At 37.0% G+C, this 27,642-nt stretch overlaps 2 protein-coding genes across 2 annotated transcripts in view; both read right to left on the bottom strand.

Annotated features, from left to right (window-relative positions):
• The window catches only part of LOC141957039 (macrophage mannose receptor 1-like), a 33,066-nt gene extending 10,286 nt beyond the window's left edge, over positions 1 to 22,780 (bottom strand). Inside the window, exons 1-21 of the mRNA XM_074897977.1 lie at positions 22,681 to 22,780; positions 20,081 to 20,479; positions 19,083 to 19,256; positions 17,090 to 17,248; positions 16,162 to 16,275; positions 13,713 to 13,859; positions 12,618 to 12,791; positions 11,924 to 12,081; positions 11,412 to 11,522; positions 10,175 to 10,290; positions 9,601 to 9,749; positions 8,423 to 8,622; positions 7,994 to 8,121; positions 7,286 to 7,373; positions 6,582 to 6,717; positions 4,526 to 4,564; positions 4,257 to 4,420; positions 3,101 to 3,168; positions 2,561 to 2,661; positions 1,736 to 1,878; positions 520 to 625 (exon numbers count right to left, since the gene is read on the bottom strand). Coding sequence (XP_074754078.1) covers positions 520 to 625; positions 1,736 to 1,878; positions 2,561 to 2,661; positions 3,101 to 3,168; positions 4,257 to 4,420; positions 4,526 to 4,564; positions 6,582 to 6,717; positions 7,286 to 7,373; positions 7,994 to 8,121; positions 8,423 to 8,622; positions 9,601 to 9,749; positions 10,175 to 10,290; positions 11,412 to 11,522; positions 11,924 to 12,081; positions 12,618 to 12,791; positions 13,713 to 13,859; positions 16,162 to 16,275; positions 17,090 to 17,248; positions 19,083 to 19,256; positions 20,081 to 20,479; positions 22,681 to 22,750 — 2,944 coding nt within the window. The 5' untranslated portion in view covers positions 22,751 to 22,780. The remainder of the gene's footprint in view (positions 1 to 519; positions 626 to 1,735; positions 1,879 to 2,560; positions 2,662 to 3,100; positions 3,169 to 4,256; positions 4,421 to 4,525; positions 4,565 to 6,581; positions 6,718 to 7,285; positions 7,374 to 7,993; positions 8,122 to 8,422; positions 8,623 to 9,600; positions 9,750 to 10,174; positions 10,291 to 11,411; positions 11,523 to 11,923; positions 12,082 to 12,617; positions 12,792 to 13,712; positions 13,860 to 16,161; positions 16,276 to 17,089; positions 17,249 to 19,082; positions 19,257 to 20,080; positions 20,480 to 22,680) is intronic.
• A 1,814-nt stretch (positions 22,781 to 24,594) lies between these two features.
• Positions 24,595 to 27,642, bottom strand: part of LOC141957041 (macrophage mannose receptor 1-like) — a 37,807-nt gene continuing 34,759 nt past the window's right edge. The window contains exons 27-28 of the mRNA XM_074897978.1: positions 25,917 to 25,946; positions 24,595 to 25,514 (exon numbers count right to left, since the gene is read on the bottom strand). Of these exons, the coding sequence (XP_074754079.1) occupies positions 25,270 to 25,514; positions 25,917 to 25,946 (275 nt within the window). The 3' untranslated portion in view covers positions 24,595 to 25,269. The remainder of the gene's footprint in view (positions 25,515 to 25,916; positions 25,947 to 27,642) is intronic.

Genomic DNA, 27,642 nt, shown 5'->3' on the forward strand with positions numbered 1-27,642 from the left:
GATGAGCTGACTGACTGATAGAAATATGTAGCTATATAACAGCTGCAAATGGAAGCCTGGGAACATGGGCCCGGTGAAAATGTGCCTTCCTCTGACATTCTACTGCTGAATTAAATTTCAGAATTTAGGCAGACATTTCAGAGAGGTATAATAGTATAACCCTTTCTATTTCTGGTAGAAACAGACCATGGATTCTTTTTCTTTCTCTGTGTTTAAAATTACCAATGCCAGGTCTGGATTTTGTATTTTATGCTAATTCATACCCTATAAATAATGTAAAGCAGTTCACATGGAAGAGGAGGAAGCAACCCTTAGCATCACTAACATACCCTAGACAGATGGTTTCAATTCTTCCAAAAACGTTTCATGCCACGGTCATGTATCCCATGCTGAATATACATATTATAAAATACAGACATTTACATACTGTCTCTTTTTTGCTGTGTTCTTCTTTGCAGGAAATGACCGCTATATACAGACTAAATGCTATCTATTACCTAAAGGGCTGTTTCATTATACCTTGTACTTGTTCATTATGTATGCTCGCCAGGTTTCCTCCAAGGCTCATACAATTTCTTCTTGCAGTATACCAGTATTCATAAGAAGAGCCAAAAAATTTGTAACACTAGGGAAGAACGAGTATAGAGTGTTAGTGAGTGACAGCAAAAGGACTTTAGGTTTGAATTACACTAGTTAAGTAGAAATTAGCCTAACTCAGACCCACAAAATAATTTTCCAGTGAACGGGACTCAGCTCTGGAACCAAGTCAAAACCATTCAGAAATTTTAAATTTACTCTGTGTCTTTCTGAGAGGGACTGAGAAAGTCACAGCAACGCTCATTTATAAACCACGGTAGGAGTCTGATGAGACTCTGATGTGTTAACTCAGAGATTTTGAGAAGCCATACTCCATCATTAGTAAGACAAAGAAGTGCTGACTCTGTAAGAAAAGCCCAGCCCTGGGATTCATGTGCAGTCATCTGAACTTTGCAAAAAATGTTTTTGACCTAGAGCCTATGGTCATTGTGTGCTCTTATGTGTGCATTCAGCCTTTTTCATTTTACAGCTCTTTTATGAATGTAAATGTTATTAATGTAAAATGTAAATTTTATTAATGTAATGCTATTAATGTAAAATTGAAATTTAATTAACTTTAAAAGTGTGTAATCGTCACATTACCAATACATATTCATGCTGAAATGTTCTCAGTAATTATGAGTGTGCCTAGTCTGCCCTCTCCATGTTTACAGCTCACTCTCTGCGCTGTGGCATGCCAGTAGCACTGTCAGAGAACTATCTTGCATAGTTTGTAAAAAGTAACAACTCTGAGAAGTAGAATCCTTGCTTAATAGGCACATCAAGTTTGTCCCTTTTGGGAAGAGGCAAGCATTATATTGAAGCCTGTTTGGAAAAATGTGGCCATATTTCTGATTAATTCCAACTCAAATGACTGATTTTATGCTATAGTTGGTGCTTTCATTTGAATTCAGTTCAATTTTTTTGAAATTATGTACAATGTAGCAGTTTTTCCAAAGTATCTCAGATTACCACTTCTCAGGAAAATAATTTAAAATGTGTAAAAATACCATCTTGCAAGAATTAGGCAACTGGTTTAATTTTTAATGCAACCTTGCATAGTCGCTGTCAAAAGGTATCTGAGAGACAAAAGCCTTCTTGTATATCTTTAAGTACCTTCCTAAGGACTATCATTGTGCTCAGATGCATGTTATCGTACCTGATTTTTAAATAAATGCCAATCTTCAGGACATCCTCCAGGAGGTAAAGGTACTGCTGGAGGAAGTGTTGCATTTATAAAACTTCTGTGCCTCTCACAGATATAGCCATTTGAAAAACCACAGCTGACATCATTCCACAAACCTGAAATCAATTTAAATATGGATAATAAGACACTGAATAAGACTGAAATTTGTGGGAATGTGAAATGGCTTCTTGTACTTATAGGTTCAAAAGCAATCTGCCTGGGAATGGGAAATGGCATGCTTCAGCTCAACTCTACCTCCTGTCATCACTGCTTATGGGAGGACTTTGGTCCTGCTGTGACGGTGGGAATAGTGGCCATACGAGATGGCTGATATGGCAACTTCATGACCTCTGAGCAGAACACACCCGAAGAGTTTTGTCTCACTGAAACATGCAAGTGTAAAGTAACGCTTTATCAGTGAAAGCACTATAAAACGTGAAAGTCCATATGTGTTCTATTCCTTTACTAACTATTCTCTATTTTTTAAAAGACGAATTTGCCGTTGATTGAATAGAACATATTGTTTGTGCAGCTGTGCTGTATAATGTGATCAAGTTGTCCCTGCATTCCCCATTAAATGGGGAATAATGCATTCCCCATTAAATAGGAAATAAATATTTTCCACTTTTATGGCTGATACTGCCCCTGAAGAAACCTCAGATGTAATGTCTGTACTTTATTATGCATGTTTTCCCCAATTTCTGGGAAGGAATGAATTAAAGCTGGCAAGATATTTTTAACAAACAGGGGAAAAGCAGTACCCATAAAAATGCATTTTAAAAAAGCTGTGTAACTCACCATCCTCCTTATTTAAGACCACACAATTTTCTTGAGCATCTGCAAAGTTGGGCTCACCTGGTGCCCAAGCTGCATAGTGCACTGGGCTTCCATCCATCCAACTGAAAAAAACCCCAAAGAACAGTAGCAGTTGCTCAGACAATGTTCATGGGAGAGTTCAGAAAAATCTACCTTAACATGCTAAAGATTAAAAACAAACAAAAAAACCCACCCAAGAGTCTGTCTGTAAATGGTGTTTTCTTTATGATTAAAAGATCTTAGATAATGAAATTGCTGTATGTCATGTTAAAAAACAAAAATACCTTTATTTTCAAAAGACATTATCTATGTATTCATAGCATGTATATTCCCTATAAAACTGGCATTTAAAACTGTTTTTACAATGGGGTTAAACCGAGGGAGAGCACACATTTCAACATGCACTGAAACTCTCTGAATCTGTGTTTAACTCTCTTGCAGTCATCCCTCCAGAAGGAACTCTGGCAGTACAAAACTTCTACAATTGCTTTTTGTGAATCTTTATGTAGCTAGTTTACCTACCTAAACTGTTGATCAGCATTCTGAATTAATCCTATGAGATATGACTTCAATTTGCCATTTTTTAAGATCTAAACACAAAAAGGTACTTTTAGTTAGTGTTTACTAATACTTAGTAGTTATCTAATATGAAAAAGTGTAATTTTTGCACTACAGAAGCCAATAGATGAATACACACTGTTTAAATGATCCTGTGTAATGACCAAAGAGGACCCCTCTTGAAGTAAATACCATGCAATACATAATTTTGCTCTGTTATCTTTATTGCTGCTTTCCAAGTTTTGGCTGCTTTACTGGTAAGATCAAAGCTTTCAAAGTTGTGTTCTCAATTTTAAAAGAAACATGGAAAACTTGAGAAAAAAATTACTATAAAATTATTTGGTACTTTCTTGTTCTTAAGCAGCCATGTAATTCCTGTGTCTCAAGCTGTCTGTTCTTTCCTCCTTTTTTATCCTTTCCCACATAATAAAAGCAAGCATGTAATAGTGTGAAACAGAAAGGAGATTGTGTGGCTACTTTGGTATTAGTAAACCAAACAGGGTTATGGCAGACGTTTGAGGCAACATCTGTGCTATTAAATTGTTAGCATGCCCCTGCCATGACTTTGGCTTGTGACCATCAGAACCATCTCAGGCAGCATATAGGCATGCCCTTGAAATACATAAACATACGTGTTGCAGGAAAACTAGTTCATGAAGGTCCTAGTTCATCAGTCTCTGACCTGGACCAGACTAAATCTTTCTTTGAAAAGTTGTTTTGTTCAGCAACAGTAGTTTTACATCTACATATAACACTGTATTCTAGAAAATGGTATTCAGATGAGGGGTAACCACCCTGTCAAAAGGACAGTTTTCTCAGTAATACACCTAATCTACCAGTTCATTCCTCCTTATATATATTTGCTCATGAAGAGAACTCTCTTTAGATTAGAATATACAAGAATATACCCACCCTAGTAAATGGTAAATTCTTTTATATTTATTTTCCTAAAGGGAAGCTCTATTCTGTAGAATAAATATTTTTTTGGTTGAACATTTAAATCCACTGCTAATAAAATGTAGTAGTATTATGCAACAAACACATTCTCCTGTGCTTCACAAGCATATACAGCAGGCTAGATAGGCCATATGTTGTATAACATAGCCAAATTTCCTCTTACACATTTCCACAAAAATTTTCTTTCACTATTATTTCCAATGGTAGCAAGGTCTCCATGACTGTTTTTGCAGAATGTTCTGGCTTTCTCCATAGAGGTCTCTTCTGTGCTGAAAAAATATTGTTTGTCTCCTTTTATAATCCAGCCATCTTCTGTGACTTCATATGCTGCAACACAGAGAGGAATCTCTGTATGCTTCACAGTTTTTACACAAAACTGGTGTTGTTACATGATACCACCCATTCAATAAGAGAAAATAAACAGCAGCTTACCAACAGAAGGGCCCAGAGGTTCTGGTTTCAAGGGTGTTCCTGTAATAAAATGGAAAAAAAATGAAGATGTAAAATGTTACCCAAGTATTGAGTCATCTTAAGTGTTCAACTAGTGGAAATTATCTTAATGTCTATCAGTTTTTTATATTTTACATATTCAATGCAGAATATATTTATATAGTATCTTTGGTGTAGAGAAAAAATTGATGTTCAGGGCATAATAGATGCATTACAGGCCTACATGTCTGTCTTGGTAGATTTTTGGTAAGTAAAGAAAACTGAAGAGTGAAAGTACTTTACTTCAATGTTAGTATACTTTGCACAATAATAAGAGATTCTTTATGTACCTTGTCTTGTATCTGAACAAGAAATCCAAATACTGAACAAATTATTGCTTTAAATTATTTTAAATGTTATTAGTATTTGTTTGTGAAACGTTTTTTTTTTCTGTGGAACTACTTTGTGAACAATTAATTACATTTGACTGAAAATCCACCAGCTTTTGAGTAATAATTTAAATAAAAAATTTCCACATCACATGAAGTGGGATACTGGAGCAATGTGTCTCTAAACATGCAAGGCCAAGAGCTATAAAAACGTAAAACAAACACCAACTTTAAAGCATTTTCCCACAGGAAGTCATTGTAATGTTTGTGTTGCTGTATGTGTAAATGAAGCATGTGACACACATGCTTGGGTAAAAAAGAAGTTATGTCACCTTTTAAACATAATCTCTTGTGTGATTGGTTAAAAGATTTAAAAGAACAAAATTATGTCTGTTCTGGAAGTACAAAGTATTATTTCAGGATCCTTCAGCATGACATTATGCACTGCTGACTAATGATGGTAATTTCTTCAGGCTATAATTTCTGCCATTCATACACCAATATTAATTAAATGTATACAACTATTGAGACTTCTACTGATGATTTTCAGTTGTGCTGAACGTGCAGGTGAGGACTTAAGAAGGAAGCTACCAGGAAAGATATATTCATAACATCTCTGAGATAGATGTCTATGACTATTACTTTTTAAGTATGAGAAGCTGAGACAATGTGCCTTGATTAAAATCAGATTGAGTAATTCACCACCACAGAAATGATCTTATTTAGAAAAGTACCACTTTATAAATTAGCCCTTACTGCTTGTGTGAAGCCCAGAGAGTCACCAAAGCAACACTGCTGTTAGTCTTGGAAGTAAAATGTAAACTCAATACAAAGCTTTAACTGATTTCTCTCTTATTTTGCCGAATATCTTTCTCAACAGTGGTTACATTTGGAAAAGAAAAACAAACAAGTGTAAACATTGAAGATTTTGCTACTAGTATGAGGGGAAGATGTGAGCTTGCCTATTGTCTTAAAGTATATACATTTTGAAGCTTGGATTACCATCTTTTCATTACAGCAAGCCTGTTGTTAGAGGAGTTTTTTTACATGCCATCTTGCAAAGAGAATGATTCTAGTATGCTGGTAGTCTTGTTTAAATTAGAATAGGTGACTAATCTGTCTTTGTGTAGCATTCTAGCTATACCTGGACAGAGGAGTGAAGTTTTACTTCACAAAGGAAACAGAAATTTAAAGTTTGTTGGTGGTTTGTTTTTGGTTTTGTTTTTTTTTTAAACTGTGATCCTCTCTTTCTCACTCTCTGTCCCCTTAGTCCCCAATAAAGTAAAGTTCCAAGAAACATACAGTTTTGTGTTAGTCAAAGCTTCTGTTTTGACAAAAATCTGCTTTTGTGCAGAGCAGTGGATTTTATCAGATAAGCCCTTGGGCTTGCCTTCACCTTATTTTCTATGATTCTGTAATTACATAAGCAAATATATTTTCAGTAAAGCTTATATTTTTTTTAGAGAATAAAAAAAAGAAGTTTACGAGTAATAGTTGAAATGTATTCTGAAAGTATTCATATGTCTTGACCTATTTTTCCTTATGCAAAATTCTGGTGAAATCAATCAGATTTTCTACCAGCACGTAACTTGCAGAACTTCCCATTTTGATAGAATGGGATTCAGCTTAAATTTCTTCCTAATGTGAGTTTAGAGTAAAAAGTAACCTACCTTTCTTTATTTCACAAATCCAGTTATGACTGTATTCACAGTGCACCTTAATCCATGACGTGGAAGTTTCTTCACCAATTGCTCCACAATATTCAAATGCGGTATTGTAAAAATAATTATTTTTCTTATAATTCACCTACAGAAGAAACACAGCTTTGGTTTTTATTCTTATCATACAGGGGAAAAAGTTGCACTCTGGAAGGAAAGAGAAGCAGCACCAAAGTTTCAAACCACTCCTTACTGTCTTCCCATGGCTGTGCTGCCTATGTGGGCCATTAAAGCAATAGTGACTCTGCAAGAAAAAAGAAAGGCTCTGGGTTTACACAGCATTTAACAGACTCTATAAGTCCCATGAAAACTGGAATAAAATGTTATAAATCAATTGCAGGTGAAAGGAATGTGGCAATATATGACCAGAGACTAATAAAAATCAGGAGAGACCTTCCTCATATATTTGCCACTTATAATCATCTCTATAGCTGTAGCTAGTACTTCATGTTGCCACTGTTGTGATGGTATAACCTCAGGGTTTATTGGCCTTTTTATTTTACAAACCTGTATGAAGAATAATGATTTAGAGATACCCAACAGCACAGTAGATGTTTTGGGGAATTCTTATACAGCTGTCATCCACGCCAGTCATGGTACAATTTCAACAGTGATAAAGACAGAACAGAAAGAAACTGGCAAGGTCAAACACTCACCGGCGATCCATCACTCCAGGAAAGTCCACCATCAGGATCTAAACACTGCAAACCTATCCAGAAAGGCTGAGATGATGGGTATTTTTTTCTAGAGTGTGAAAAAAATGTATCATGGAAGAAGAGGATGTATACGGTTAGCTATTTTGCAAGTTATGTGGGACAGTAACTCTCACACTTATTGAAGGCTTCAAATAGAGTAGAAATTTTAAACATAACAAAATGCTGCTGGTCAGAAAAAACTTCCATTAGCAAGTAAATGAAGTTCATGCCTTAAAATTTTCTACTTTGCAAATAATTGTGTTGAAAACACAGCACATTGTTTTTCTTCACTGATGCTGTGATCATAGTCTTCTTTCAGAAATAAAATCTTCAGGTTTGCTGGAAGTCACAATTTCATTTCAAAATGGTTCAGTGAAAAAAATTAGAAATGGGTCTGAAGGACAGGCATTCAACCAATTTGGTTGTTGGGTTGGTTTTTTTATTTTAAAGATTTTCAGATGATGACAAATTTTAGGAACTCCAAAAATGTCTGTGAAAATGGTACCCATATGAAACTTTTTCTCAGTTCTTTTTCTTATGACTATGATGATAAACAGATGTAGATTTTCAACTAATTATCTCAGGAGCAACTCAAGAATATTATCATTTATTCCTATATAATGAATTGTTGCACCATAATATCCATTATTAGATATTTTGTTTACTTACATTATTAAGTTTTCTATCACTGTTTGCTCTTCTTCACTTCTAATGGCAGCCAGATCTCCTCCTATTTCTCTGCAGAAATCTTGGGCTTCAAACCATGTCTTCCTTTGGTTTTCTTCTCTCACAAAAACCTATAGATACAGGTAGAACACTATGTTCGCAACATGTTAAAAATAAATGTGCTGACTGCCTTGAATAAACAAAATAGGAAAATATTCCATTACAATTATCATATATAATAAGGATTAAAGACTATGCTAATTGGATAACCTTATGTATCACTGATGGAGTGATAAGTGCAGTGATTTCCATGAATAATTGTGTAAAAGCTTTCAAGATTTGTGCAATGATGTGCCATTCTCTGAAATTTAGACACCCTATTTGGTGCTCTTCTTTCTCATGAGTAGGATTATTTGAAAAAATAATACTTACTCTGAAGCATGAATTAGTGCTATTGTTTGTATCCCAACCCAAGGGACATTTGGAATCAGAAGTGGTTCCAGGAGCAAGAGGAAGAGTGATTTTTTCAGCTATTTTTTTGCAGAGAAATTTTGCCTTTACTTCACAGTTCTGAACATCCCATAATCCAGCTGCATTTCCAGTCCTTAGGGCAACACAACCGGCTTCATTCCCTTTGTGAGATATAATATAAAACTGAAATGTGTTTTAAAGTGGTTCCCTTGACATTTTTATAGCTCGTGTGATTCATTTACAAAAGACTGTTTGAAATATTAAGTATGGTGTCCACTCAAAGGAGTTTTGTAAAAAGAGGAAACTGACAAGCAGAGTCCATCATCTTCCCTCCCCTTTGAAAAGCTTTATAAGTGCATGAACAACCCTTTGCCTGACTCTTTCCTATGCCACCCACTGCAAGAATGTGGCAGTCTGTTCCCCAGGCTGGAACGGATTTCACCCTTTCTGCTCAGTTTGATTTTTGTCATGTAAGCAATGAGAAGCCAGAAAAGAAATGTTTTCATGTCATCATAGAAAATAATATTATCTAGGTTGGAAAAGACCTTGAAGATCATTGAGTCCAACCATTAACCTAACACTGTCAAGACCACCACTAAGCCCTGTCCCTAACTGCCACATCTACACATCTTCTAAATACCTCCAGGGATGGTGACTCAGCCACTTCCCTGAGCAGTCTGTTCCAATGCTTAATAACCCTTTCAGTGAAGAAATTTTTCCTAATATCCAATCTAAACCTTTCCGACACAACTTGAGGCTGTTCCCCCTTGTCCTAATTGTTACTTGGAGAAGAGACTGACACCTACCTCACTACAACCTCCCTTCAGGTAGTTGTAGAGAGTGATAAATCTCTTCTGAGCCTCCTTTTCTCCAGGCTAAACAACCCTAGTTCCCTCAGCCGCTCCTCACAGGACTTGTGCTCACACTCCAGCACCTCGGTGTCTTTCTTGTAGTGAGGGGCCCAAAACCGAGCACAGGATTCGAGGTGCAGCCTCACCAGTGCTGAGTGCATGTATCAAAGATACTAGTATTTGAAAGGCAGAATGTTTGTATGTGTCATCATGGATGTGTTTTAGCAAAGTTGGGAAACAGTTTAGAATTGCAACTCAGAAAGTTCCTTAATAACAGTGGCAGTGTACCAGGCATTGCTGCATTCCAGTTTGTGTACAGAACACCTTCACCAGTCACCCACTTGAACATCCCTTGCCCTTCTGTGTCTGTGAGACCAATCCAAAAATACTTTTCGGAGCTCAGACCAATGAGGCTGATCAGGTAAGCTTGTTCATATCTGAAATGACAGGAGTCAGATGGGGATTAAGCCTAGCTTTCCATTAGCCTGCCATTTCTGAGCATCCTAAATTACACAAGACTAGAATGAATGGAGTCTCCACTAAGTTTCCTCTTACGTGGAAATACGTTGCTTAGCTGGGTACCAGGTGGCTTTAACAGCAGGTGTAGCTGTACTATACTGAAAAACTGCTTCTTACAGAACAGAAGCAGCTGGGGTCTGTTCTTTCAGAGTAAAGTACTGGAAAACATGAATGTGTAAAATATATTTAGTTAGAAAAGACATACTCTACTGATAATTTTTTTCTCAAGAAAAAGGATATTCTGTTTTTCTGGTTTCACATTTTTTTCCAAAAAGTTTTCAACAATTTTATAAAATACCAAAATTACTGCATCAGATATACAGTTTTTAGACTCTTTTCATACCTGTCTCCTATACTTGTTAAATAAGCACTGCTCCTTTCACAGGTTTTCTTTGCTTCTGAAAATGTTACAGAGGTATGTCCAACCAGGTAGCAGTAAAAACCATATCTTTCCCAGCCCTGTGATGAACATGTGAAATATACTTACAGTAAAAAGAGCATGTTATAGTTCTTGAACTTTAGTGCATACTCTTAAATCAACATATTTTTAATATATCCTAGTGCGATAATGAATTCCATTTGAATTCCAGTGAACTAATGGAAATGAAGCTTAGTAAACATCCAGAGAGAAGAGACTTCATGCATATGAGTCCACCTTTTTTTGACAATTTTTAACTCATAAAGAAGTCAGAGGTACACAGAATGAAGAGTATATTCAGATGTGGGTAAGTAAAATACTTCCTTGCTCAGAACTGAAGAGAGTAGTCTGTATTACAGTGAGATGCTAACTCAAGTTTCCTGGTGTTTCTAGGCTAAAAGAACAGTAACTAGTTAATTGATTTAACTCATCAGTTTACCTAAAAAATCTGGCTGAAAAGGTAACATTAAAACTATTGAAAAGCAAAATCCTCAAAATTACATCTGAATTCCAAGTCACTTTTCCCTTCTATACCAGCTCAAGATTTGCTTCCTGCACCCAATAAAGGTAAATAAAATCTGTGTTCAGTATTTAGCTGCTGCCTAGTTCTGTCTAGCACAAGGAGTATCAGCTCTGTTCCCCATATGGGGTTGTGGGAAATGTTACTAAATATAGAACAGTGGTAAACAGGAAAGTAAAAAGAGGAGAAAAGAGAAGGGAAAAATAGCAGTAGAATACAATAACTTGTTCAAAACAAATTCACTCATAAAAGCAATTTGATTGTTTCGATTTGGCTTCAGTAACGATATTTGTCATCATCTTGCGTTATGTCACATAGTCCAGAAATGGTACCCAGTCTCTACTACGTCTTAGATAACCACAGATGGCTGTAGAACAATAAAACAAATACACAGAAAACTGCAGTAGTGGCTTTAGCCTCTTTCACAGACAGTTCTGAGAGTAATGGGCCTGACTCATATTGAGTAAAAAAATTCAAAATAACTCTATTTTAAATAAGGGAATGTAGTGAAAATTATCACCCTGAATTTGATGTACAATCACACTTCTTAGAGGAAAAACAAAGATAGTTTCAAGATCAAGTGGAGCTTGTGAAAACAGTGTAATTTTGCTAACCAGATTCTTGGTTATGCTTTCTTCTTACCTTCCAGCAGGCAGGATCAGCCTTAGCTGTCCCAGAAACTCCTTGTAGTGGGTCTCTTCTGCAGATGTAGCCTAATTTTCTATCACAGGCACTGTCTGCCCAGTATCCATCCTAGATGCAGGTTGGGAAGAGGTGAAAAATAGTGAAGAACCAGTTTCCTTTAGAAGCGTTACTAATTTTTTTTAAAAAAATATTGTTTCAATGGGAGAATAAAGTTCTATACTTTTTAATTAATTTCTGGTATTTGTGCTTAATTGTGAGGTTTTGTTAAGGTAACTGGGTGTCACGGGCAGACTGGTAAGGTTTGCTTGCCATATAATATACACTCAGAGTCAGATAGGAACATGTATCTAGTTATCTCTAATTTAATGTTGAGTTTAATGTAGAACAACCATCTTTCTAGGTGAATAAAGATTCCCTGATCTGTTTCTAAGTTGCATTAAAAAAAACAACCTAGGAATATAAACAAAAAATAAATAGTATAATGCCACACAAATTGGGAATGATTCTACCTCTCCTGCCATAATGACACAATCCTCTTGTCCACTGATTGTATGGCTTGGTTCTCCAGGCAACCATTTGGTATATGTCACAGGAGTTCCATCACTCCACTCAAAGTACATTTGAGTGTTGAGATCATTCAGACCAATCCACAGCTCATCCACAGCTTCTAAGAACAGAAATTCACCTCTGTTAGTACCCAAGTTGAAATAGTCCATAGGAGCAAGATTTTATGGAGATCAGCTGAAATTGCCATGTTATAATACAAATTCATCTAGATTAAATGACAGTGGAGTTTATTTTAAGATCTAATTCATATTCTTCTTTCAAGAAGTTAGAAAATGAGATACCAGCAGGAAATGAGATTCCTCAGCTTTATCAGTGGAAGTCCATTAATGTATCTACAGCTACAAGGTGTCTGAGTCAGATAATCAGCCCAAATACTGCAGTAACTAGAGCTGTTATTTCCTTCAAGTGACTTCATGCAGTGAAAAACGAATTCAAATGAAAATAAAAAGAAAATTAGGAGAGCACTAATGATTCCTTTTGTGGTTTTTTGGTGCTTCTTTTTAACCTACATATCTGTGGGCTTCCCTATGAATATTCATATCAAACATGGAAGTTCGGGGTTTTTTAAAATCCTGTAAGATTTCTAATAATATAATTCTCCATTTGTACCAAACACTGCCCTGTAGAACTACTCACTGTAGCCAAGTTGAGACACTATGAAGCCATGCTCCTCGGGGTTGTGGATACTGGCCAGATTGCCACTGCTCTCATTGCAAGAAATTAGGGCTTCTCTCCATACTCTGGGGTCTCTATGAACCATGAAACAGTGATTTCCATAGGGCAACCATCCTTCGGGGCATTTAACAGGCTCTGCATTAATTAATAGATATTTCAGGCTTTTAAACAGTGAAAACTGAAGTCTAGAATAACTGCAGTTACATTTGAAATCAGTTAATTAACTAATTAGAATGAAAATGGAGTGATTATAAATAAGCACTACTTCTGTTCATTCCTCATACATATAAAACATTTTAGTCTGCTGTTGTGCACTGTGCTTCTACAGAAAACATACTGCATTTAAACAAAAAATAAGGGAGCCAGTGTTTACTGGGCTTCACTAATGTGAAATATTCACTTTTGGTCAGAGGAATATTTTGGAATACCATATATAGTGTTTTCACACAATATAGCCCAAGCAGTTATGGTTTGCATACTTCATAAAGGCATTATTACTGCAGCACAAGTAATTCTCTGCACATACAGCTTTCTGTACTAAGTATAATTAAATAAATCAGAGAAAAGCCTAGTGGAAAAGTGTTCTGAAGGAACATGATTTTTTTGGCCATCTTTCTAGGTTACAGACAGTCCTACTGAGAAGGTGGTTTGAGCCTGTTAATGCCACGTTTCCAAGCCTTCAGTGATAAGCCTAGGTGTTTTCATTCTAATGCCCTTCAGGAAGGGTGAGGCATCTCTAACTTTATTTTCACATCCATGCAGTCCATGATACTTCTGTGATAGTGTATGGCATAGACCAGCATCTCTGGAATTGTGAGTAATAATATGAAATAAAAATTGCTTGTGTGATTATATGTTTCCAGGTACATTTTCAGTATTTAAACATATTTGGTTAAAGAAATAGCAGTATGTTTTGTTCTGTGCCACTCATGAAAGAAGAAGAACAAATGACAATGCTTTTTTAAAAAATTTATTTTAAATAGCCATGATTTTTTTATTTTTTTTTAGGAACACAAATTCTGTCTTTATCAAAGGGTTTTTATTTGCTTGACATACCTGATGGAAGAATGAAAGGATCCAGTGTGGAGTTTTCCTTTTTACAGATATAGCCAACTTTCAGCTCACATGGCTGGTTTTCCCATTTAGCATCCCTTCTGGGATTTATTACTGCGCAGAGTTTCCCAGGCTCAGGCTCAGGGCTTCCTTCATAGAATAAAAACCAAATTAATTTTCTGTAGCACAGGTTTTATGTCAGCAGCTAAAAGAACAATTTACTACCAGCCTTTTAATGTGTCAATTATGGACTCATGACTTCATTGCTACAGTTATTTTTGTACTGGAGGTAAGGAAATGTAATTTAAAAGTACCCATCAAAACATCTATTTACGTGCTTGTTGTATAATTCACACTCACTGCCATATCTGACTGAAGAACAGTAGTCTCAAAAATAAGACATTTCTATACATTTTGTGTAAATTGTTGGCTTGCACGGAACAGGACTAAATCTCAAGTCTGCACTGATAGGAAGATTGCAGCAAGTAATTTCCTTGACCCCCCCCACCCCCTGCCCCCCCCCCCCGTTTTATCACCCTATGCATAGTATTCATCTCTACATTAATTAAGGAATATGTAGCTCACAACCAGTTATCTTGTTGCCCAGTCAGTAGATGCTAGACTGAAGAGTGCAGACATTGCATTGAAGGGGTACCTGGTGCTGCTACAGTTGCAATGCTGTACACAGACTGTAGGAAGACAGAGCTCATAGTCACACAGTTCATGAAACTTCTAGTTTTATACCCAATTTGTTGTCAGGACACAGTTATGCTAATAGGACTAAGTAATGCACTTAAAACACACAGTTACATTCATGGAATCAGAGGACGCATTTCAAGCTAATATTTTGGGGCAGTAATACAGTAAGGTAGCATCTTGTCATCTTCAGACAAGAAATTTTACAGATGTGAAGAGGGGAGTGTTCTTCAGAGTAAGAACTGTCAGCTCCTAACAATAAAAAGAAATTTCAAAACGTGAAAATTAGAGTTCTAGCTTGGCACTGTAAAGGTAAACCAAGCTCAGTGAATGAATATTATTTGTTTAAAATATGAGACAAAACCAAAATGCCACCAATCTGTGGGATAAATTGTCTGGCAGTTGAGTAGGGAGCGGTGGGAACCCAGACAGGACAAAGCCTGACAGGGTAGTCTTTCTCTTTATCAGAGCATGTTAAATGGCTTCTGGTTTCTAGAGCTGTGTTTAGCAGAGCGGAAAAATTATAATAATGGACTTCATAAAATATAAGGCACATCTTTTGGATGAGGCATACCAAATCACATGTGAAAACAAAGTTCCTCATTTCTGCAATGCCCTTGCAGAGGAGTCTTTCCTTTCTATGTCAGGTTTTGTTCCAGCATCTTTCAGTGATATGCTGGAAGAAAAAACTTCCACTCATGCCCTTTGAACAGGTCCTTTCTGTCCCTTTGGCAACTTGACTGCTGATTCACTCCTTGCTTCAAGCAGACCCTCCTCACATGCCTTCACACTTGCTGTGTGTCTCTGTGCTTGCCTCTGCAACCAGCCCTCGAGAAGGTTGTCCAGGACCACTGTCCTTGGGAAATGGGCAGTGTTTTCCTCTTCTCAGAGAGGTCCGCAGTGTGATGACTTTTATTTTTCCCCTCCCCCAAAAGATACAACTTCTAATGATTTTGCATTAAAGTGGAAATGTGTATATTAACACATGATAGTAGCCATCACATGGAGATACAGGAACTCCAAGGGTGTGGGCTGCTTGACCTGAGACCCAACTGCTCCTCTTCTCTGCAATGCTTAAGGAATTTGATGAGCTCAGCTGAAGGTAGAAAACCCTCTATCAGACTCAGCAGCTCTGGGCTTTCCCTCCATCCTCTGTGCCAGATAAAAACGGGTGGCACCTTTGAGTCTTGGGGAAGGCCAAAAGATGAAATATGCATGCATTTATTCAGCAAGCAAACATTCAGCTTTTTCTGCAAACAGCTGTTGCCATAACAATTATTAAGCAGCTTTCAGAGATAAACTGCCAGGGCTGTGAACTCTGTTTACAGTCTCTCTTGAGTGTTAAAGAGGAGAGAATAAAAGAAAAGCATAAAAAGTTAAGGGGAAGGCTTTGCAAGACTGACAGCTGAATCCTTGCAGGATATGGGGTCTGATAACCCTTGTGAAAGCTGAAGAGACAGAGGTTTTAACTTACTTGAAGGTATTCCTAGTATGCTACAGCTCAACTAATGCTTTTCACCTTACCTACTTCTGTTAGGAGATGATTTTATTTAGCTCTTCTGCTTGAAACTCATTGTGGTATATCCAGTGAAGAAAAGCATCCTTCTCAGCTTTTTTAATATCACATCTCATAAGCCTTTCAACTCTATTTTCTCATGTTCATGGTGAATAATACAGGACTGTAGTTGATATGAATTCATCATACTGCTGGGAAATATTAATTCCAGAAAGTGTTAGGAAAAAAAAAGATCACTACCTGGTGCCCAGTTAAAGTATCTGAAGGGAATGCCACCGCTCCACTGCCAGCCACTGTTGAGATTCAGACTGTTAAGCCCAATCCAGAGAGAGGATCTCTTGCTGTCAATCAAATCTAGGCAACCAAAGAGTTGAAATCTAATGAGATTTGTTAGGAAATGCTCTGCATTTGCAAAGTTTGGAGAAAGATAATTAATGCATACTTTGTGATTTCTAAGTTCAGCACAGAATCCATGTTTACTGGTAAATAAACTCAGAGAGTTTATTCTGTAGATAAAAGGTAGAGAATTGCAAAATACCATTTTGAATATTAATCTGAATTTGATGCTATTCTACAGTTATATGTAAGCAATAAGCTTTGAAAACTGAAATACTGAATTACTGTTGTTAATATTTATATTAACAATGTATGTAATCAAGTTTGCTTCATTGCGATGCAGTTGATACAGGGCCTTTGTTCTACAGTCTATGCATACATCCAGAAAGTCTTTAGATTTTTAATAGTGTTTTTTATAAAATTTGTATGGTATTTTCAGAAATCTGTTTCATTAAATATACGTGAGGAATACTGATTTCTTAACACAAAAGTCATATAATGACTGCCTCCTATAATGATGTTCCTTCTTGTAAGGTCCCTTCCTGGGACCTTTCTGGTGTTTTCTGAGCTTGAGCCAACTTTTGCTTAATTAGCTGGAAAGTCTTAACTTTCTTTGAAAAAAAAATAATAATAGAAATAGTTTCAAATGGCAATTCCACAACTTAATTCCACCTATAAAAAGCTTAATTTACAGTAATTGTGCTGTTTCTCTAGCAGTACATATACTATTTTTACATCTACTCATTGTAATGTGATTAAAGCACTGAAACATGTAATCAGTCAAAAAAACCCCTCTGATACTCTTTTTACTGAGTCTTGCTTATTAGTTCACCTCTCAGATACATTTGTTCATGTATCTCTGTGACGCTTAATAATTCTGCATTCTGCTGCTGGCAGCTCTTCCTTGCTTGGTGCCATGTGAGAGCTGACTGGTAGTTTATCTGGTAGTGGGTGCCTGTCAAAGGATCTGTAGTCCAAAATCTGTCATTGTCTGTGTGAGAGAAAGGAGATTTGGTATTACAGCTTGTTCTAAACAATTTACACAAAATGTTATGAGAAATTTTACCTGCAAGCTTACTTATGACATGAGATTCTGAAGAAAATAATGCTCAGACACCTGAAACCCATACTCTTCCATCAGCTTGCTCTTTGTTAAGTAAAAGAGAGATTGCCTTTGACATTAGCAGATTTTTCAGTTCCCCCTGTCAAATCTGATAATCTCCAGGTAAAAAAAAAAAAAAATAGTGTAAGAGATCACTAAAGCAAAACTGCACCTTGGTCACTATCTACTCTGAAAACCTGTTGAGCAGCTCATTGGTTATGCCTAAGTTAACTCTTGCCTGAAATACAACTGAAATGCAAACATTTCCAATGATGCAAAGCTTGCTTTTCAAACTATGCCATCATTATTTACATTTGCAACGCTACAGGCCTGGGGAGAAGTGGCTGGAAAGCTGCCCAGCAGAAAAGGACCTGGGAGTGTTGGTCAACAGCTGGCTGAATATGAGCCAGCAGCCTGCCCAGGTGGCCAGGAAGGCCAATGGCATCCTGGCTTGTGTCAGAGATAATGTGGTCAGCAGGACTAGGGATGTGATCGTCCCCCTATATTCAGCCCTGGTGAGGCCGCCCCTGGATTCCTGTGTTCAGTTTTGGGCCCCTCACTACAAAAAGGACATTGAATGACTCGAGCATGTCCAGAGAAGGGCAACGAAGCTGGTGAAGGCTCCGGAGCGCAGGTCTTATGAGGTGAGGCTGAGGGAACTGCGGTTGTTAAACCTGGAGAAAAGGAGGCTCAGAAGAGATTTTATCACTCTCTACAGCTACCTGAAAGGAGGTTGTAGTGAGGGGGGTGTCAGTCTCTTTTCCCAAGTAACAAGTGATAGGACAAGGGGGAACAGCCTCAAGTTGCGTCAGGAAGGTTTAGATTGGGTATTATTTTTAATTGTAGACTCAGGTTTTAGTGTCCCAACAATTTTATAATGCCAGATTCTTCATGTTTGCCAGTTTATACAGTGAGGATATTCTGGCATTTTTCAAGCTATTGCATGCAATATTGCACCAGGAAATAATTTTCAGTAATATCAATGAAAATGGTGCTGGTAAATGGTGGTTGCTAATGAGTTGAACCTGGTTTCCCAGTGCAATACTCCTATTAAAATGACAAATATTGAGTCTGTGGTATAGCACTGAAAAATTAGGTCTGAAGCAGAGTTTTTAATATCTTCATTAACACTGTATTTTGGTGTCCTTCATCGTGCACTCATATTCACATATATTTATCTGTTCAGATAATATTACCTTGTAATGTAATCTGAAATATTACAAGGGAAAGGTTGATCATGCTGCTATTTCAGTAAGACCTTTGAGCCAATCTTCTTACTTTATGTCTTTCAGAAAAGAAACTACATCCTCCCAAAGACTGTAAACCAATCTTGTTATACAGAACAGGGATTTGCTTGCGTAGAAAAGGTTATACTACTGTTACCACAAATAGCAATGAGCAAGGAGAATTAGGCCGTGAGTAGCATCTCAATTTTCAGGTGATTTTATGCTGAATGCAGTCATATTTAAGGCATACTGGCCTTTTCCTGGGTGTTAGCTACTGATGGACACACCCAGACAACTTTCAGCCTGACTGTAGACTCTTAGGAAACATTATTGTTTCTTCTGTAAGAAATGTTTTGGCATGACAGAGATATTTTTGAGTAAAATGAAGTCATTACAAGGTTTTTCCCTTCCATATTATTAACAGTGTCTCAGGTTAATTGGTATATTTACCTAACAGTGTTGTGTTATAGCATCTTGTGTCAGCATTTGGGACTTACCAGCAGTTGGACAGAACCCATACAAATGGTCCTCATCAAAGTCAGGGGTTGTTGCACACCAGAGCAAGCCGTCTGACCTGCCAGCAGCTGTGCACCCAGCGTACCATTTACCGCTCAGCTGGAAGGGGAAAGCACATGGAGCTCCATTGGCATTTCCTAACACTGTAAACAGATCTGAGGGAGCAAAAAGGAAATTATTATATAGGTATGGGAATCTGGGGAACCCCGTTCTCTACGTATTTGTACTTTACATAAGGCTATGTGGAGAAAGTGTTACAAATGTGACACCAGTGTCACTGGGGACCTACTGTCACCAGCAGTGCCTTCCAAAGAAGTTCCGGGTAAGGCTTGCAATTTACCGTTTGCTTATGATATCACCAGCTGTCACAGCTGGAAATAGAGGAGTTTCATACTGTAGCCAACTATGAAAGAACTGTAGTGATTTTTGTCTCATATATTTAAATATTTGTCTAAAAATAGCATTATTTGTTTATCATGCAGCTTAGCTTCCCATCATTCATTAAAAATAAATACTTGATTTCATCGTTAAATATTGTGGGATTTTTGGCATCTGAAATCTCACAGAGCAACTGAAGGGTAGTGTGCATGGAATTATTTCCTTACATTTAATACTGGTGTACTAAACGTAAAGATTTTTGGCCTTCATCCAATAATACTAATACAATTTCACTAGTACTTTTATACATTTAAATAAAGCACTTAGATTAAAGCTAACAACTGAAAATAGCCTAGATTCACCTTTGCTTTAAAAGTAAAGAAAAAAAACCCAAATTTTTTCACATTGAACCTAAGCAGCTGTGCATCTCCTGGATCGAGGAATACAGGCCTGAATATGTGAACTAATCATCCTCCAGTCCACCATTGCCTCAGGGGGATCAGCTGATGTTAGACTAAGGGGAGCAGAAATCAAAGGATCCTATCTGTGATGTCAAACAAGTGAGTTCCATACACCATCAAGATTAACCTTTAAACTTTACCTTCATAGCCTTCAGAACACAAGTCATTCATGGTTCCATAGATCTTCCATTTATTCATCATTGCTGATCCTGTATTCAGCATGATATTGTCTTCTTTTCTTTTGCCAGCACTGAGAAATAAATCTTCCCCTTGGATTGCCAAGGTCCCGTTTCTGCACTCCCATTTCTGGAATTCACTTTTCTTGTTGCATGGGTACAAAGAAATCTTAGCTTGGTTTTGTTTGTAGGGTACTCCCAAACATTGTGCAAATGCCACGCTCATCACCTGGTGATCAGACACCCACCTGAATTTTTGTAACTCAGTGTTTTTCTTGCAAGTCGCTGTTGTAACCACATGAGAACTCTGTGCAATTAAACAGAGCTTAGTATCCTCATTGTATATTAAAAATATTTCATTGTCTGTAAAATAAAATAATCAAAGTTAAGGTACTTATGGTGAGCACATGGTGAGGGGAGCTTGTGAGGGAAGATACGCTGTTGATCCTATGCTGATCTGACTCATGTCAGGAGACTGTAAATCTGAGTCACTTTTGCAAAGATCAAACAGCATTTTCAAGACTTTTATTTCCTTCTGTGAAGGAAAAATAAGAGCAGCTCATATAAATACAATACAGAGGAATAAGAGCACATAAAATACATTATGACAGCTTCGAGAATGTCATCACTATAATGGAATTTTCATGAGTACAGTGGATTTTACTTTTCTAAATCTCTCCTGAAATATACATTTCTTTCAAGATTTCCAAAAGAGACCTTACTGAAGATTTGGAAGTTTGCCATCACTGCATGCACTATAGATTTAGCTCATGTTACATACATCTCCGTGTGGTTGCAATTGTGCTTAACACAGTGAGTGAGCCTTCTGTGACTCTTGCTCCTTCTGTAATTGTCATGTTCTGTTATGGTTTGGGGTTATTTTTAGGATGAAAAACTGGGAACAGTGACTTGTTATCTTGCCTTGTTTGAGTATCCTCTCATTAGTACATCTATCATAAAAAGTCAACATCATTTACACAATCATTTACACGAACATTCTCCCAAGAACAAACACCAGGCAGCACATATACATACATATATATATATATATTAAAAAATTACTATAGGTCTGTGCCTGTGTGCCTGTGCATTGTTATAGAAAGACATTATGTGAATGCTGAGCAAACTAGCTAACACTCATGAAGGATTATAGGCAGCCTAATTTAGTAATCCATCAAGTAAGTAGGCCCTGCTGGGAAGGACTGCCTAGTACTGCAGTTGTACTGTCCACAGGTAAAGCAGGTTGTTCAGTGCTGGACATTGGTCTGACATCAAGTAGCATACAACTCCCGCTGGCTTTGGGCCATGAGGGAGTGAAATTTGGACTACAGGGAATAACCTAGGACTTATGGGACAGGAGGGCAAGGCTTTGCCCTTCAGTTCTCTGTGCCTCAAATCCCCACCTGGACACAGAGATGTAGCATCGTGCCTGTATCCATCTGAGAGAATAACCACAAAAGGGACCCTTCCAAACACTACAGTAAATGGGTAGGACAAGGGTAGGATGTTAGGGAACAGCCAGTGTTGAATAGTGAACAGAGCAGAAAGTGTCTGGGAAATCCAGGAAAACTATGACAGGAAGAATAGTTCTTGTTACGATATCTGTATTTAATGTTTGAGCTCTCCCAAGAAGGCCCTGTGATACTTTGACCAGTTTAGTAATCTATGGAAGTTTCACTTCTTCAAACCTCAATTTGGAGCTAAGACCTAGTTTCTTCTTTCCTTGTCCATTTAGACAGAAAGTATTAAATCTTAGGAAATCTTTTTTTTCTTACTGCTAACTAAGTGGTTAGTATAGTGCCCAAAGTTTCAGCTATTGTCCCTTGTTGTATTTTTGAGTCTAATAATAGGAGTTCTCACTGGAAATTCTGAGGTTCATGCTTGGGCATGTGGGTTCGGGTCTCAGCTCGCAGAGCAGAGGAGAGACCCCATTTTGCACAGGTTAGTGCTGTCATAGCTCGCATGGAACAGTGTCTGCTTTCAGAAGCTGTGATTTGTATCCTACTCCTCCACAAATCTAATAAATTGAAGGATAAAGGAAAAATGTCCTTGTACCTTATCACCATCCTTATATAAAAATTGAACTGTGACCTGTCCTTGGTCAGCTTCAGAGGCTTAACACATCCTTACTCTGAAAGCCATACTGGTTAAGAGATACACATACAGCACCCTATTTAATTCCTTTCTTTCATTTTTTGAAACTCAGTCACATATACAGGCAGGGACTATGGAGCACACTAAGAAGTCCATCTGCTTCACAGAGTAGACATAACCATTAATTAAACTGTATCCAAAAGGAAATCTTTATCTGCATACATGACTATCCTGACCTCTGATTCCCAGCTTTACCCCATCTTGACTCTGCCCTTCTCTTTAAAAGTGAACCAACATCTCTGTATCTGCATCTTTCTTAAACTTCTGTGGAACACCCTATATTAAGATGAATATGAAATGCAGGGTAGTCAAGCTGCATGAAAATCTTAAAGAGCCTGCAAAAGAAGCAAGACAACAAAAATACCCACTTTCACATCCACTTTTGCAGGGGATAAAAAACAAAGACTCACCGAGTGTCTGAAAAGCAGTATGAATGAAAGAGAGGAAAAGTAAGACTGTAGAAAATTTCAAGTGTTTCATTTCTTTCTTCTTTTTCACAAAGAGATGAGCTGAAATTAATTGCTGCAGTAGAAGTTCTTAAGGAACCAGTTGGCTCTGGCTCCACAGTTTTAGAGTTTTAGCTGAAAGAGAAAAGTCTGGGCTCTAAATAAGGAAATATCCTGTCACATGTGGTATTTTGAAATCTATAAATAATCACAAAAGTCAAACTTTGCATCTTAAAGTGAAGTTTCTATCCACTTGAACGCAAGTGGCAAAGTTTGAACTGTTCAACATCATTCCACTGAATTATTTAAAACTTTCTTGAGTCTGCTCTGGGACTGTAAATCCCTGAGCATCAAAGACAAAGAAGCAGGGAGTGCACTTTAAATGAATGAATGTATTTTAAATCTCATACATACACAACTGGAAACTCAGGAAAAAAAAAAAAAAAAAAAAAAAGAAATTTCTTGGCCAGGTAGGTCTTCACTGATAGAAAAGATATTTTCACTTAATTTGATGAACTGAGTAATGTCAACTATTTCAGGACAATTTCATTTCACTTGGTAACTTGACAGACTGGTCACTATGTATACACCTGGCTTCTATCTTCTCTGAATTATCAACTGATAAAATTACTGTGCTGTTACTTCATGTGAATTTATCTCATGAGAACCAATACAAATTAGACAAATCTTTACAAATTTTTCTGTTAAGCAGTGATTTTGACAACAAAACAGCCTTTCAAAACTATTTAATCCACAAAGTGCAAGTGAATTTTAATATTTAATAATTCTCTCTTTGTACCAAGTGTAAATGAGACAAAGAGGAATATTCTCAAACATTAAAAATTAGCTGCAGCCCTTTATTAAGTGGAAATCAACTTCACCTATGATGCAAAATCCCTTATTTGTTTTGAAGGAAAAGGAAGAAAGATATTGAGCAGAAATTTCCAATAAAATTTTCTGTCATTTTTCACAGCTTTATTATGAAGACAAATCTCATAATATATTCTGCAAAGGCAAAACATCACTTAATGTGAGAAAAGAAACCCATTTACAAAGTATAGGATCTTCAGAGCTCTGTTACCAATATCATCAATCAAAATACCAAAATTATGAACAGTTATATTATTTTGGGGTTGGGGTTTTTTTCATGTTTACTCATTTCATTTGCCTTCTTTTCATAGTCATCAAACATCACTGAATCCAACTCAGTGTCATTATTTTCAAAAAAGATAGATATGGGTATGTGTTGTAAATTACAGGAAGGAAAAAAAAAGGTGTAAGATCAAGGGGACTTAATTTGAATACAGAATGCACTTCATTCTAGCCTCTGTACAATGTTTTGTTTGACTGCAATATCTACAAACCAGAAATCCAGTGTCAACTGAATCTCTCATTCCAAATGATCTCTTCTGTATAGTTCTTACGCACTTTCTAAGGGTCTGTTTTTCCCAGAGATCCTCGAGATCTTTTTTTTTTCTTCAGTCTCTCACAGATGACATAGAATTCATAGAAAAACAGCAGAGTAAGCCTCTAAAGCATTTCATTAACAAGACAGTGCAGTGTGCCCCATTGCCTTACCGACCTCTAGCATGGATACAATGCCCAGTCATCAGTCCATTTATCAGTTGGAGGATAGTAAGAAAAGACATCCTAAAATGAGCAATCAAGTGAAATAAAAACAGGAATGAATTATTCCAGTTTTATTTGACATCCATAGTTTATTTATGTTTTAATTGTATGCCTTGTTCATGTTTCTGTGTTTCCTCCTGTTAGCCTCTCTCTTAAAGTCGTGAGATTAAGGACTCATGAGATCACCAAACCATATAACATCTCCGCATACTAATTAAACAACACTGAATTATTATTATGTAATATATAATCATTTATTGATATAATCTCATATTCATAATTGATACAAAACATTCAAAATCATGGAATATGATTGAGAGTTTCCAAAGATTTACTTGTTTTGCAAAATCCAAGTTGAAGCCAGGAATGAAGGACATGTATTTGCATTTTACTTATAATATTATGGCAAGGAAGTTACTTGTGTAAAGAGTGTAAGACAGAGGCAATAATGGGGAAAAAGAAATCATGTAAATCTCTGTTTATTCCAAACACCATTTTATTTGAGCAACAGTATGCTTACTTCAGTATGTTATGGTGAGATATATTCTCAAAGTGCAGGCTTTGGGGCCAAGTTCTCTGCAAAGATAATGATCACTATAAGTCTGCACTTGACTCTATGTGATGCTGCTACAAATCTAAAAAGAGAACACTAGAGTATTAATCCATAACTTCTAAGCCTAAATTCCCACTAGTTCTGTTATTTTGTATGCTGTTTTTATTAGCCATGGTATACAGTATAGAGTCTTAGTCCTGAGAGTATTTATTGAAGAGTATAGAGCAAGAGCTCTCAATCCTTACCAGAGGAATAATTCCTAATTTTAGTTCATAGTGTCTATTAGATGCATGTAGATTTTACTAAGATTTCCTTTGTGACAGCTAGAAATTTTTTTAAGCTTAATCATATAATTTGGCTGCATTATCCCATTAGACGACACTGTATTCATTTTTTTCTTTGTCATTGGTAGAATCATTTTCATTGTTCCTTCCAGTTAGGACACGGCTGTACTCTAGCAGTGTGCTGTACTGCCTCGCCTCTCTTTCAGTCTCACTTTGAGTTTTGATCTTGAATAAGAAATAAATCATGAAGCCCATCCCTAATAAAATGATGAGGATGACAGTAAGTAGTATCCACATATTCATGAGACCATGTGGTTTGTCCTTTTTGGCATCTGTAAATAAATACAAAGCAAATAGAAGTGGGTGTACTGTAGCCATAAATAAACATGAAGAATACTGAAAACTGTTGGTCTAATTTCCCCCTTAATTACCAGGGGGAATATCTATCATAAGGACTCTGTGTCAGTCCCTATCATAGATCTTAACATGCAAAAGAAGGAGCAAAGAGGGGGAAATCAGTTTACCAAAGCATCTAGTTATTCTGGGATGCCCTAAGTGTCTCTTAGGTGTTCCTACATAATGCTGGGCACAAATTCAATGGCAACTAAAGAAATTAAGCTCATATAATTAAATATATAGAAGATGAATAAATAATAAATACAAATTCATAAAAATACCCAAGTATTTCTTTTCAAGTGTCTTTAAAACTATTAGGAAGGAAAAATAAATCCTACCTTCCACATTTGCAGCTGCCTTAAGAATAGCTGTCAAAAATAAAGACAAAAGTTTAGTCAAAATCTGAAAAGGTCACATTTTCATCCTGACAATTTCATGTTAGCAAAAGGTCTGGTAACCTGCACATCAAGGTTACCTCATCACTTCTTCTGGAAACACATTTGCTGAATTAACAGAGATGAAAAGGTGCGATTGATTTTTAACATGATATTCACTGTAATAAAACTGCAGTGGTTTTGCATATTAAAGGCCCCTTCTTGTTTATTTTTTAATAACCAAAGGATCTCCAAGTACAGGTAGTTTCTGACTCTTTTAGATGTACTCTCTTCTCCACTGTTTAATAAATCTTGCCCTCTTCACTGGGTCTGCATGCCTACCGAGACTGGCAACAACTTGATCAAATGCTGAGGATATGTTAATTTTCCTGTACTGCACACAATTCCTTTGAGACCCAAGAGAGTTTAATTTACCATAATTCATTTGCATCTATAATTACATTTATAAACTCAAGCTTTCTTATGCAATTTTTCCTGGCTGTGCAAAGAGGGCGCCATCTGCAAGATTATTTTCAGCGCGCTGGGTGCGAACTGGGTGCTGGCCAGGGCCAAAGCAGATCTTCCCTTTCCCGTGGGCAGAGTCGGGGTGCGTGTTCCAGCGTGGGAAGCACCGGGAGCCGGGCTGCTGCAGCAGCAGCACAGCAGCACATTAAACTTCGGCGTGTCTGTGAGCACGAAGGAAATGCAGCTGTTAAATTGTCCCTTGGAAGGATGCAGAGCTCACTGTAACGTGGTGTTTGCTTGTGCTGAAACCCCATCCTGCTGGAGAACCTGGTGCCAGGGAATATTCTCTGTACTTTGGCATTGCACGTAGGGGCCACTCACAGTCAAACCCACCAAATAAAGTATGTGTTGGCACTGAGTTTCTACTTTCTGAGACATCTGGTAACAAAGAATTAACGTTATGTAGTGTCTATTGCTCTGACTACCCAAAGAAATTTAGGAGTTGCCCTAAAAGGAGAAGTTTTCTTTTCAGAAGATGCTCTGACGCCACTACAAATGTGTACGGCTGCTTTCCCTACCAGCTGCAGCTTTGTTGTTCTGGGAGGGGAAAGGACAGAACCTCAGAAACATCCCAAACCTCAGGGTTGCGAAACAATGCAGGAAATCATACTTTTTTTGCAGAATTAACAGTTAAACTCCAAAATACCACATGGCTGCTTGGCTCACAACATTCTGATATTTCTACTTCCTGACCAAAGCAGATGGTGCTCAGTTATACAGAAACATAATATTAAAAAAAAAAATAAAATTGCTAACCAAAACACTTCTACTATTTTCAAGGTTACTATATGTGCTCTGAATCATGCTTCCGTTCTGTTATTATTTAAATGGAATTGCTTCATCCATTTCTTACTGGAACAGCATGTATCATAGTACAGCAAGAGGAAGAAAAGCAAATTATTGATGCATCCCTTGTTCCATAGAAAGGGAATATGAATGTTAGCAGGAAAACATGTACATGTCGGAGGGGAGAAAAACATAAAGGAGTTTAGAAATTTTCCAGAAAATACTGATTGTCTTTAGTTATTAACTGAATATTCATCACAGAATGAAAGACAATCTGAAGTTACGAAGCAGCAAAATATAAACAGGGCAGACAAAAAAAAGGGATAACTATATATTCATATTATTTTTGCCTGAATGCTGAAACAGATGATAAGGAAAA

The sequence above is a fragment of the Athene noctua genome, chromosome 2 (genome assembly GCF_965140245.1).
Source record: "Athene noctua chromosome 2, bAthNoc1.hap1.1, whole genome shotgun sequence".
NCBI classification, from domain to species: domain Eukaryota; kingdom Metazoa; phylum Chordata; class Aves; order Strigiformes; family Strigidae; genus Athene; species Athene noctua.